The sequence below is a fragment of the Vigna umbellata genome, chromosome 3 (genome assembly GCF_029865625.1).
Source record: "Vigna umbellata cultivar VRB3 chromosome 3, Vumbellata_1.0, whole genome shotgun sequence".
NCBI classification, from domain to species: Eukaryota; Viridiplantae; Streptophyta; class Magnoliopsida; order Fabales; family Fabaceae; genus Vigna; species Vigna umbellata.
In genome coordinates, this window is record NC_142167.1 from 44,511,882 (window position 1) to 44,525,116 (window position 13,235).

General features: G+C 32.1%; 1 protein-coding gene across 1 annotated transcript; it reads right to left on the minus strand.

Moving 5' to 3' along the window:
• Positions 1 to 9,303: 9,303 nt before the first annotated feature.
• LOC148202626 (putative disease resistance RPP13-like protein 1) lies at positions 9,304 to 13,025 on the minus strand. Its single transcript, XM_088110482.1, has one exon. It carries the CDS (start codon positions 12,859 to 12,861, stop codon positions 9,436 to 9,438), a length of 3,426 nt encoding a protein of 1,141 aa, XP_087966608.1. The 5' UTR covers positions 12,862 to 13,025; the 3' UTR covers positions 9,304 to 9,435.
• Positions 13,026 to 13,235: the final 210 nt, after the last annotated feature.

Sequence of the window (13,235 nt, forward strand, 5' to 3'; positions counted from 1 at the left end):
TTTTTCTTCTGAGACACTTTAATAATTATATGTACTGATGAAGGTAATATTTCGAATGTGATAATTTTCCTAACATTATTATATTAACGAACTTGAGATAATACAATTACGATTTTGAACTAAATATAATGTGAAATTTAGTTATATTATTTTTCACTCAAATTTCTAAGTGTTCTTTTACTCTCTCTCTCTCTTTTCTTTTTATATCGATGCATAGTTTATTAATGAAAGACAAATGGTTTGTGAATATATTTTGTTTAGGTGAGTAATCTTACAAAAGCTTAATTTGAATATGTTTATATATGGTGTCGAACTGAATCGATAAAATATATTGTATCAAAACATTCTATATTCAATAATATTTTAAATAAAAATGTCCGATTTTTTTATGGTTGCCAAAATTAATTAAAAAGTAACAATTTTTAAGATTTAATTATAAAGAATTGTTTTTGAAAGAAAACAACTTATAAATTGAACTGAGATGACTAGAACAAACGTTGTAGAACACTGAAGAAAATTGTAAGTAAATAACTGCTCAGATTAGTGAAATAGATGTTAGAAAGTAATCATGTTAGATTAGTGAAATAGATGTTAGAAAGTAAATAAAATACACATCAAATATAAAATTGCAACTAAAGTTTAAATTTAAGAACATTGAAAAAAAAAATTATGTTAAAGCTAACCAGTAAAGCAAGTTTTTATGTATGAGAATTACCGAAACAAGATAAAAACAATAAATATAAGAATATAACGTGAAAAATGTATCTAGAAAGTTTTACAACACATAGACCATAATCCACTTTTCTATGTCCTTTGACCTTAAGTAGACATACCAAAGCAATAATTTAACCTTAATTGCACATCACTTTATTTACACGATAAATAAAAAAAAAGTCAAATACAAGTTTAAAGTGTTTTTTTTACTGTGGTGAAAGTATATGGACTTAAAGTCCATTATATAGCTACTTATTATCACTTATTCTATTGTTTGTCTTAGGTGATGTGAGACTTTTCAAGATATATTATTTTCATCAATCAAACAATCTCCACAATGCTTACAATAAACAAATCTTTTTTCATTTTATCTCCATTGTCTACACTACCAATTATTCATACTCCACCATAAAGAGTATACTCACTTGGAATTAAATCATTCTAAGAATTTTCTTTCATTACAAACTTGCACCAATGCTAACCAATGCCCATATGTAATCACCACACAACTTGTATCAACAATGCATGTGCACAATTACCTACTCACTTGATATTAAACCATTCTAAGAATTCTCTTTCATTACACACCTGTATCAATGCTAAACAATGCCCATGTATAAGCACCACAAACCATACATTAATGTCTATGCACTTGTCATGTAATCCAAATTGTATTAGCACATCCTTGACTTGAGTTTGCCACAAATCAAAATTGATCATTCCATAAAATTTTTATATGTCACATTTGACAACTTGTAAATAAAATTGTACTTCAAAAACCAATAATGATTCTCTAACATCAAGGAATTAACCTTTATGATATAGAAGATCAAACTACGCTAAAACCAAAGAGCATACTAAGAATATCCTATTGAACCATAAGCTCTTCTACTACTCTAATGAAAAAAAAATGCATCACGAAAAACATCAACATCTTTACCCTTGACAATTACCCTACTACTAGGGAAATAAGATAAAAAGAAAATCTACACAAGAATATAACGTGGAATTTCCAAAACCGGAGAAAAAACCACAAGGTTTATTAATATCAGTCATTGAATAACACTATGTGAAAAATTTTATAATACATAGACCACTCTCCCACGCCCTTTGATCGCAAGTACATCCATAGTCTCCAAAACAAGAATTTAACCTAAACCTCACAACACTTTACTATAATAGTATAAGAAAATTTAATTACATGCTTAAAATATTTTTGACTGAAGTGTCAAATTACCATGGACCTAGAGTCAATTTATATAACTATTATCACCCACTTCATTATTTGTCCTAGGTGTTATGGGACTTTCCACAATGTATTACATGCAAATAGTGTAGAAAAACATTTTTATACCAATTAAGAAAGACCTTTTATACCAGTTTTGCAACCAGTATAGAAACATAAAGTATAGAAAATATTGACTTTTAATACCAGTATAGAAAGTGTCACTTATTATACCGGTTAAAGGTACAATCGTTATAGAAAAATAGTGTTTTGGGGTTTTGTTGCGTAGGAGTTTCGTTGGGTGTGCAGAAAGACTAAAATTGGTGAAGAGCAGCACATAAATGGGGACTAAAATTTGTTTGGCACAATATTTTGTTTCTTTAAATCCTCACCTTCATAGTTACCACTACATATTTTTACAAGCTTTTCCAAGTATAGCTCTATAATGTCTTGTATCTTTGAAAGCACCACAATCATTGCATTTTGTTTCTCTAAACAAACGGGTCATTGTATTTTAGCACCCACATTCATTCACAGAAATCAACAAAAAAAGAAAATAGATAAAAGAAAGAGAGAAACAATCACTGACGGGCAAAGGCGAACAACATTATGAAGAACTACATCTTCGATTGTGGCATGTCAAAGAAGAGATGGGATGTTGGAGAAGATGAGCCGTGAATCAAAGAATGGGAAGGAGAAAGTCTCTTGCAAGAGGGAAAGGCTCATTGACGATGCAAATCCATGGTGATTTGGGTGTGGTGATTCAAGTGACGTCGCGAGGAGCTCGCGTTTCTACTGCATGTGTGTCGTGAAGCTTCAATCTGGTCCAACCAAGTTGATATTTTTGGCATGAACTCCAAATGGCGTGTAGTTGCTGCTTGTGGTTGTCCATGAAGTATGGACTTTATGGTGGTTGGATGGAATATTAGGTTGTAGCAGGTGAGAAGGGAGAAGATGAAGATGACAAGTGATTTTCTATAGGCTCCGGCTCTTCTAAAAAATCCTAAATATAAGAGAGAACCTTCTGTTTTAGTGTTTACAACAAATAAAGAAAATAAAAAATTACTTTTTATACAGATTATAACTTATAGATAAAAAAAGTTTTTTTTTATTATAAAAATGTTTCTGTCTTTATTATAAAAATGTTACCACGCTATTTTTTATACGAAATCTCATTATAAAAAGTAATTTTTGTATTAGTGAATTTTTGACATTATAATGTTTTATTTTTCAAAATTAAAAGATAATAACATTTATTTTCAATTACTGAGAAGTGGTTGTTAATGATTATAATTTTTCTTACATAATAAATATACGTGAGCACCTTTCTCCAACACAATCACTTTACATTTATCTTTTTTAGTAAAATATTATATTATAATAAAATAATAATTTATATTATTATAATTTGAGTGTAGAAAAATGGGAAAAGTACGAATCAATCATGATCTATAGACAAGGTGTTGGTTGAAGAAATAACATCTCCACAATCGATTAAGGAGAAGATATATTAGATTAGGACAGTACATATCAATATAAGAAGAACATTATGGAATTATAAAGACCATCTTTACTTTTGAAAGAATATAATTAATTATTGTGAAACTTTTTACTGTAAAAATAATTTATATAAACGGTTGTTTTTGAGTTTTTTTTTTCTTATGCATCTTTTTACTCTACACAACACAATCCATCTTATATTAAAAATTTCAGTTAATTAATAATAAAATAAATTTATATTATATAAATAAATATAAATGTTATTTTACATGTTGATTTTATAATATTAAATTAAACTAAATTTAATTTTTAAAATTATATTAGAATTATTTAAAAGATTTATTTAGCGAAAAGTTATCTTAAAGATTTATAGATTTATGACTCCAGTTCTAATTCTTGGAAAAGAGGACGAGATTTATGGAGAGAGATAGGTTCCCATTGTTCCAATAACATTATGAAAGGCCTAACAATATTAGTTCAAAATTTTTTAAGTATTGCATTAAACAAAAATAATAAAATTGAATATGATATAAACAATTATAAACATATTGTTTTTACATGTTTGAATTAAAATAATGTATGACCAGTATTGTATTACTCCAACAATACTCTCTGGAAAGTCTCATCAATATTATGTTAGATTAGGATTTAATATTTATTATGATTTAATATCTGGTTTGGATTTAAAATCTTACTTGTTATAATTTTTGTTTGTTATTATTATGTTTATATAGGTGGTAGATTAGATAGAATTATAACTAATTTTTTTATAATTTTGATGTATAAATATTTGTATTTGTATTATACAGAATCGGGATAATACATAAATTATTTTTGCTTTTATGTTTTTCTTCCTCTGCAATCTCAATACTTTGTTTGAATGATGATTCTTATTATTTAAGATGGTATCAAAACTCTTCAATTGAAGAGTTCTGTTGTGCCTTTGATATTCATTCGATTCTTGCCCCTTCTTGATTTCTTTTCATTTTTTTTTTATTTACCAAACCAACTCATGTCTGCCATTGATCAGAATAGCCCTTACTATCTACATCCTGGAGAAAACGCCTCGGCAACGTTGGTTTCTCCTCTTTTGGATCCAACCAATTACAATTGATGGAGCCGATGCTCACGACTTTGAGTGCAAAGAATAAATCAGAATTCGTGGATCAAACCCTGTCTAAACCATCCACGATGCCCTATATCCTACATGGAAAAGATGCAAAAACATGGTAGTCTCATGGCTAGTGCATTCATTTTCATATAGTGATTAGAATTTTAAAAGAGAGTTTAATATTTTAACTAATTAATTAAAAAATTCAATTTGTCCATGTAATGAAAATATTTTAGATTGAATAATTTAAGAATATATTTTAAATTATAAATCCAAAATTCAAAAATTTATTTTAGTTTGGACAATCTAAAATATATTTTTATATCTAGAAATGTATTATAAATTATATAATTCAAAAATATATTATAGATTATACCATATGAAATAGATTATTACATAATTTACAACTATATTTTGAATTTACATGTTTTCAAATTTTCAAATTGTGTAATTCAAAAATGCGTAGTAGATTATACAATTAAAATAAATTTATGAATTACGTAAATAAAAATCTAGAATATATTTTCATATTTGAAAATGTAAACTAAATTATATAATTTAGAATAAATATATAGAATATATTAGAATACTTTTTTTTTAATATATAGATATATTACAGATTGTTCTGGTTTTACAATTCACAAATCTAAATTTTGAGTATTCTAGAACTTTTCAACATTACAATTGGGTGGAAAAATCAATTTCCAATCATACATAAAAATTTATTAACAAAGCCTCACTCATGCATTTAACAAGGTTGCTCGTTTTAAATATGTAGTGTCGTAAGTTTTAGAATGAACCAAGGAAATCACAATTAAAATGTCAATCATTATTGGAAAAAACTTTAAGGAAAGCCAAGTCTATGCATAACATTAATTTTAATTTCTGAATAATTTGAATTTATGAATAATTTGAACCAGGAAAGAGAAGCCCATCAATTCAAAGTTTTTTAAAAGAATAGTAATTGGTAATCAATGCCTACTTATTGTGAGGAATAAAGTCCCACATTGTGAGAACTTGTAAAGGGGTATGGCTTGGTGGCTATAAAAGAAACCTCTTGCCCCCTTTGTTAAACATCTCATTTTCTCCTTTGTTCTCTCATTTATTGTATTTTCATAATTTTGAGAAGTTTTGTATAGGAAGAGAAAGGTGATGTAAAGTTTTTCCACTAGTATAAAATTTCCTTTTTTGCCTATTGGTAGTATTTTTTCTTCTTTATTTAAGTTGTGTGTGCTTGTGCTGTATGACTGATAGTGGTATCAGTGCTATAGGTTTGTATTCTGCAATTTCTCGTTGTGGAAATTGAAGATAAAGACAATTTTGAGAAAGGACAATTGCATAGCTGCAATTGAAGGAAAACCCGCAGAAATGACAGAGCAGAAGTGGAAAGAAGTTGACAACAACGTCATCGTGAATTTGCACCTATCAATGGTAGATTCAATGTTATCCAGTGTGGCGGAGAAAGAAACAAGGGAGATTTGGGATGCCCTCATAAAATTATGAGATGAAGTCTCTTCACACAAGAATATTCTTGAAGAGGAAACTCTACACTCTTCGGATGAGTGAGTCCACAACGGTGACAGACCACATCAACCATCTGAACACTATGTTTGCCCAACTATCAGCGGCATATTTCAACATACTTGAAAATGAACACGCGGAGCTTCTACTGCAGAGTTTACCAGACTCGTATGATCAACTCATCATCAATATTACGAATAATAATACTGAAGGCTGTCTACACTTTGAGGATGTTGTCGGAGCAATTCTTGAAGAATAATCCAAGCGAAGGAACAAAGAAGACATACTGGAAAGTTCAAAGAAACACAAGCTTTGGTGATGATGAGAGGAAGATCAACGAAATATGGATCTAGTGGGAGTCAGTCCCATGATAGATCTCAAAGTAAGAAGCATCTTAAACGCTACAATTGTGACAAAAGGGGGCATGTCAAGAAAGAATGTTGGCACGAGAAGAGTGGAAGAAAGAACTTTGATGCATCAACCTCACAAGGTTGTATGGCAAATTTTGACGTGACATCGTACTTAGACATATGTCAAAGTGAAGTTTGCAAGGCGGAACGTAATCTGTACTCGGGCTTAAGAAGATTGTTTTACCTTTATGCGAGCACTGTGTGATAAGCCAACAACATAGATCGAAGTTTACAAGTTTGACTACCAGAAAAGGAAACACAAGAAGACTTGGTTCATTCTGATGTAAGGGAATCACCGGAGTTATTCCTAGGAGGAGCAAAGTTTATTCCAGGAGTTTGTGGGTATATTACATCAAGAGGAAGTCAAATGTGTTGTTATTACCAGTTCAAGGAAACCAAAGCATGAGTAGAGCTGGAAACTGGGGAAAGAATGAAGTGCTTGGGCTATGCTAACAATGTGAAGGGGTATTGTCTGTGAGTTCCACCGCTCACAAGGTTATTGTTAAGTAGGAATGAAATGATGCTCCAACTAGAAGGCTTTGAAGAACAAGAAAACTTGGTTTACAGGTTGAACAAATCTCTATACGGTTTAAAGCAGGCGCCAAGGTGTTGGTATAAGAGATTTGATTCCTTTATCATTAGCCTCAAATACAACAAACTAAGTTTAGACCATCGTACATACTACAAGAGGTTTGAAGATAATGATTTTATCATTTTGTTGTTGTATGTGGATGACATGTTGGTGGTAGGCCCCAACAAAGCTCTAATCCAAGAACTGAAGGCACAATTGGCTAGGGAGTTTGATATTAAAAGACTTGGAATCGGTAAACAAGATTTTAGGGATGCAAATTCACCGAGATAGAAAAAGATAAGAAGATTTGGCTTTCTCAGAAGTAAAACTTACTGAAAGTCTTGCGACGCTTCAACATGCAAGAGTGGAAGCCAATTTTACCCCATCTCCTATCAATTATCCTCAAGTCTGAGTCCTAGCAGTGAAGCGGAGAGGATGGAGAAGTCTCGAGTACTATATGCATCGATGGTGGACAACCTTATAATTGCTATGATGCGTACAATACCAGACATTGCACAAGCAGTGAGAGTGGTTAGTATGTTCGGGGTAGGTTTAGGTGGAGAGCAATAAAATATTGATCAGGTGTTGCATTGTGTTTTGGAGAATCAGAATTTAGTGTCAAAGGTTATTGGCAGATTTATGTAAATTCGATTTTACTGAAGTTTATCGAAAGAACAAGCAACACGAAGGCAAAGATGATGTGAAGATTTGATTAGTTTCATCAAAATCTTCAAGTGGGAGATTGTGAGGAATGAAGTCCTACATTGGTGGGAACTTGTAAAGGGGTATGACTTGGTGGCTATAAAAGAAACCCCTTGCCCCCTTTGTTAAACATCCCATTCTCTCCTTTGTTCTCTCATTTCTTATATTCTCATAATTTTGAGAAGTTTTGTATAGAAAGAGAGGTATTGTAAATTTCTTCCACCAGTATAAAATTTCTTTTTTGCCTATTGTCAGTATTTTCTCTTCTCTATTTAAGTTGTGTGTGCTTATGCTGTATAATTGATACCCAATAGTTATATCACAGGCAGTGATGCTGCTACATCAGCCATGAAAAGAAGTTGTACGTATGATAAATGAAAAATGCAACCAAGTGCTTTATTTAAAAACGTAATTCACTAAAAATGATTGTAAAACAAATCTGGATAAAATCACAATTAGCCACAATCAGCCAACTTACAAATAAAAATGCGTAATGCCATTGGAACGTCTAAGTTGCGAACGCTCTTAATAATTAATTGGAAAAGACAAAGTATTTTACATTTACTCATAAAAAAAAGTCATATCATCCTAAGCCATAATGGATTACAATAATATATCAGAAGGTAAAACAAAAGCAAACGAAGCTTAGCTCGAATGAAGCCACAGAGAACAAACGTGGAAAAAGGACCAATGAAACGTGATTTAGCATCAGTTCAAATTACTCAAAAGAACAACCAAACAAATTTACAATTCCAAAAAATTGAAGAACTATATATGATAGATTTCTTTTTATCAGTCATACCATAAGAAGTTTTCCTTTTATTTACAGAAAATATCGTTTCTTTACTTATAATGTATCTGTTTTCATAATAAATCATCATAAAATTTATTTTTTTCACCTTTAAAATGATTATTTTATAAACAAAAATAATTACTTGTAAAATAAAAAAAAGTTATTTACAATAAAATTGCAAAAGTAATTTATTTTTCATTTTATAATTAAGTTTTTATAAAAAATTATAATATAGCAATCTAATTTATTATATTATTATTATTTTCAAAATAATACTTTTTAAAATTTTGATATTTTCGGACTGTCAATTAAAAATAAAAAATGTCTTCTAAATTATATAATTTAAAAGACAAAAGTAATATCTAAATTGTACCATAAACATCTTTCACAAAAATCTCTTGAATAATCGCATACATTAAATCACTTCTATTATTATATGCCATTACAGAAAAAAAACATATAGACTTTATGATAACAATAAGGTAAAAAATTAAAAGTATAAAAATATTTCAAAAATATGTCTAAAGACACAACGTAGTGTTAAAAAAATACAATTTTTTTTTTCAAGGAGTTAAATTTATTTTAATAATTTATTATGTCTTTCATTTACAAAAATAATATTAGAAACTTAAAATATATTTAGGCTTTAGCATTATTGCATTTAATTAAGTGTTTAAAATAAAAGTGATAGACAGACTTTAAGTTTACAGTAAATAGATCTGCTATATCAGAATTTGTTCTAAACCTAATAATGAATAAAGAAATAGAGGCTTCATAATTATAGTGTTAAAAAAATTTCATGGAAGTGTAATTTGTTACATGAAAGGACTACCAACAGGAAAAGTAGTTCATACACCACTATTAAACTATCCCTACCATTAAACATAATTAAACAAATTTCTTACCATTTATATATACATCTCGAATGTCAGAAATCTTTTCCCAGTCTTCGCCTCCTTCTTTGTTGCATCGCTGTTCCAGCAAAGGACATCCGTTTATAACAAGATATGAAATTGATTTGGGAAGACCCTCCTCTGGTAAGCATTGGAGGTTGGGACATTTACCAAGCCACAGAAATCGAAGAGATGAGAGTTCTAAGAGACCCTTGTAGTTCAGTTTTTTTAGATTTTGACAATCTATTATTATTAGTACAGAAAGACAGAGTGGAAGCAAACCTTCATCAGGAAAACATTCCGCCTCTACTTTTTCAACCGCTAAACTTCTCAACGAAGGACTGTCTCCTAAAGCTCTTTTGAGTGAGCCAACAAGTCTAAAGCAATTAATCAGTGTGATGTGTTTTAGATTTAATGGCAAACCTCCTTCAGAGAACGACTCCTCAAGTCTTGGACACTCTTCTATCTCTAGCGATGAGAGAGATGGAAGCAGCATATGCATGTTTGCAGGCAATGATTCCAATTTAGGACACTCTTGTATTTTCAGATGCAAGAGATGATTGTGAACATGATTCTGTGAAATCGTCTGTAGATTAGGAAATCCACTGAGTTGAAGAATCTCGAGTGTTGTTGGGAAGAAATCAAGTGGAAAGATCCTTAGAGAGACACAGTCATCACTTATTGACTCCCGATGTGAACAAATGGACAACTCTTCAACTCTTACAGCACTGACAATCAAAGCTTCAAGTTGTTCGCAGTGAATCACTTTTAGAGATTCTAAAACAACAAACTTTGGCAAGTGTCCTTTCAGCTTGGGACAATTTTGTATTGAAAAATCTCGTAGACATGGAAAAGCACCTGTCACAGCTTGGCAGTCCCACTTTTCCCATTGCCTCATATGGGAGAAATCCAATGTTTCAAGGGATTTAAACGAAGAAGAGTTGTTCCCATGAAAATCAGCACCAATACTCATTATCCCATCAAGTTTTGCAATGCTCAAGTGCTTGAGAAATAGAAAAAGTCCAAGCGGAGGTAAACGTTGGCAAGATTCACATCCCTCCAATTCTAAGGACACCAGATTCGGTAATGAATTATGAAGTAACCAATCCGGAAATTGTTTACCAGTATAGTTCCTTATTGACAACGTCTTCAAATATTTTGAAGGACGTAGGTTCTCAATTACATCCTCAGCTTTTTCTGAATCAACAGAGGAGCTGCCAATGAAATTCCATTCTAACCGTAGTTCCACAAGGTGTGGTTTGTTCTTCAAATCAACTTCTAATGCATACGAGGGATTCTCAATATTCTGCAGATCATCAATTGTTAGACTTCCATGAAGATCGAGTTCTCCTAATTGCTGAAAATAGATTTCCTTACTTTTTTCAACTTGAAATGAATCCATCGTTACTTGAAGATTCTTCAACTTTGCCAGATATGCTATCACATTTTCAACTCCAGTACCTACTAATTCAAGACGACGCAAGTTGTTGAGTTCATGTAAACATGAGGGAAGCTCCTTTAATTCTTCACAATAGTTCAGCTGCAGTATTTGCAACTTGTAGAGTAAACTTATTGAGTCAGGTAGTTTTTCTATTGCAGTATGGGATAGATCTAATGAACGAAGATGCTTAAGATTTCCTACAGATTTAGGCAACTCCGTAAGGCTACGACAATTACACAAAGATAACACACGTATTAACTTAAATCTGGAGAACAGGTCATTTATGGACATCTTGCAATCCCAACGCCAATCCCAACGCCAATCCCGATTTGTTCGAGTAAATGTATGCAACTTTTGAGTATCAATCGAACTCCCAAACCCATCAAAACCTGAGCCTGAAAATGAACAATGACGGGTTGTTTTGGGTATACCTTTTGGTTCATCAACTCCTAACCTTATGCATATGTCTTCACAGACGTATTTTGCCAAATCATTTAGAAGGTCATGCATGATAAAACACTTTTCCCCTCCAAATCTTGAATCTTGTTGAAAGAAGGACCAAGATAATAGATCATTGCAATATTCTTCACCAACTTCTTTAGGACTCTTTTTCTGTAGAGGGTTTTCTAGGAAATTTTCAGCCATCCACAATTGAATTAACCACTCCTTGTCAAACCAATAACCTTTGGGAAATAAGGCACAAAAAGCAAAGCATTTCTTCAGATGAGAAGGAAGGTGGAAATAGCTCAGTCTTAAAGCAGGGAGTATATCACTTTCATTTTCTGAAAAATCCCATATCTCACTCTTCATAATACTTTTCCATTCCGAAAGGGATGATTTATTGTGTAATAGACTTCCCATAGTTTTTAAGGCTAAAGGAAGTCCATTACATTTTTCAACTATCTTCTTACCAATCTCTATGAATTCTGAGTCTGGTTGCGGATTAGCATTTTCGAATGCATGCTTTGCGAACAAGTCCCAACAATAATCTTTTTTTAATACCTGCAAGAGGCGCTTTTCTGATCGCATGGCAACAGCAACTTTCTCACTCCGTGTAGTGACAATAATTCTACTGCCTTGGCATCCGAAAACTAGAGGCTTCTGCACATCTTCCCATTTAGATGGTCTTTCGTTCCAAACATCATCCAAAACGAGAAGAAATTTCTTTCCCATAAGTTCTTCTTTCAGTCTTTTCTGAATTACTTCATGCTGTATAGTATGATCAGTGGAACCAGTTATTGTGTCAAGAATTGCTCTTGATACTTTGAGAACATCAAATTCCTGTGGAACACTGACCCAAACTTTAGTATGAAAGTTAGCTTCTTGAAGCCTTGGGTCGTTGAATACATGTTGGGCAAGAGAGGTCTTACCCATCCCACCCATGCCCACAATAGAAAGTATAGATAGGTTGTTGTGAGTGTCCGATGTGAGCCAGTTAAGGACAAATTCTTTGTCATCATCTCTGCCAAAGATAACTCTGTCATTTGGCAAAGATGTATGTGTTAATTTACTACCGGATCCTGATCCAACCCCAACACCACCACCCTTTTTCAAACCTAGAAGATCGCTTTCGATTGCAAGTTCTTCTAGGTCCTCAATGACTTTTTCCCTCATGGAATCAAATTCAATTTCAAAGAAAGAAGAGTCGAGGGAATTCCACACCTTCTTAGATGCACTCTGAGACTCAGCTTCCACTTGGGTTTTGGAGAGTTCATAATCTATCTCATCCAAGAGATCTTCTGCATCAATCACAACATCTTTGGCCCTGAGGAGCCAATCTCTGACTTGTGGATCTGTGAACTGCTTTTGTTCTGCTTCAAACGCCACAACATCAATGGCTAGCAGCTTCATCTTCAAGTTGCTGAGTTGCTTCTTGTGGTTTTCTTGATGAAATATGTCGTAAAGTCGAGAAGCCAAAGTGTCGATTGTCCTCCGGAGAAAAGTAGAAACAAGAACACCGGTAACCATTTCTGCTGCCATGATAACAATAGGGAAGAGAGAGGATGAATGAAACTGTGAGATTTGAAGTGAAGCTTATGCCTTTGACTAGGTGCAGTGCAATGGAAATAATGTTAATAAGGTAATTTTTGAATTAAGTTTGAACTTTTTCGTCAACAACCAATAAAGATTATTAAGTCTTCCGACAGCACTGTTATTCACATGTTGTACTCCACTACCATCAATGAATGAGTGGTTGTGTTAAGGTGTAGGTTTCCAACTTTTCCTATACTATTTAAGAATTGTCAATTATTAGGTACAATAGTTGAAAATGAATCGCAACCCCATCCTCCATGTCTTCGAGTGAATGGAGTAGAAACAAGAAAAAAGAGAATGATTACATAGAATAATGAGAT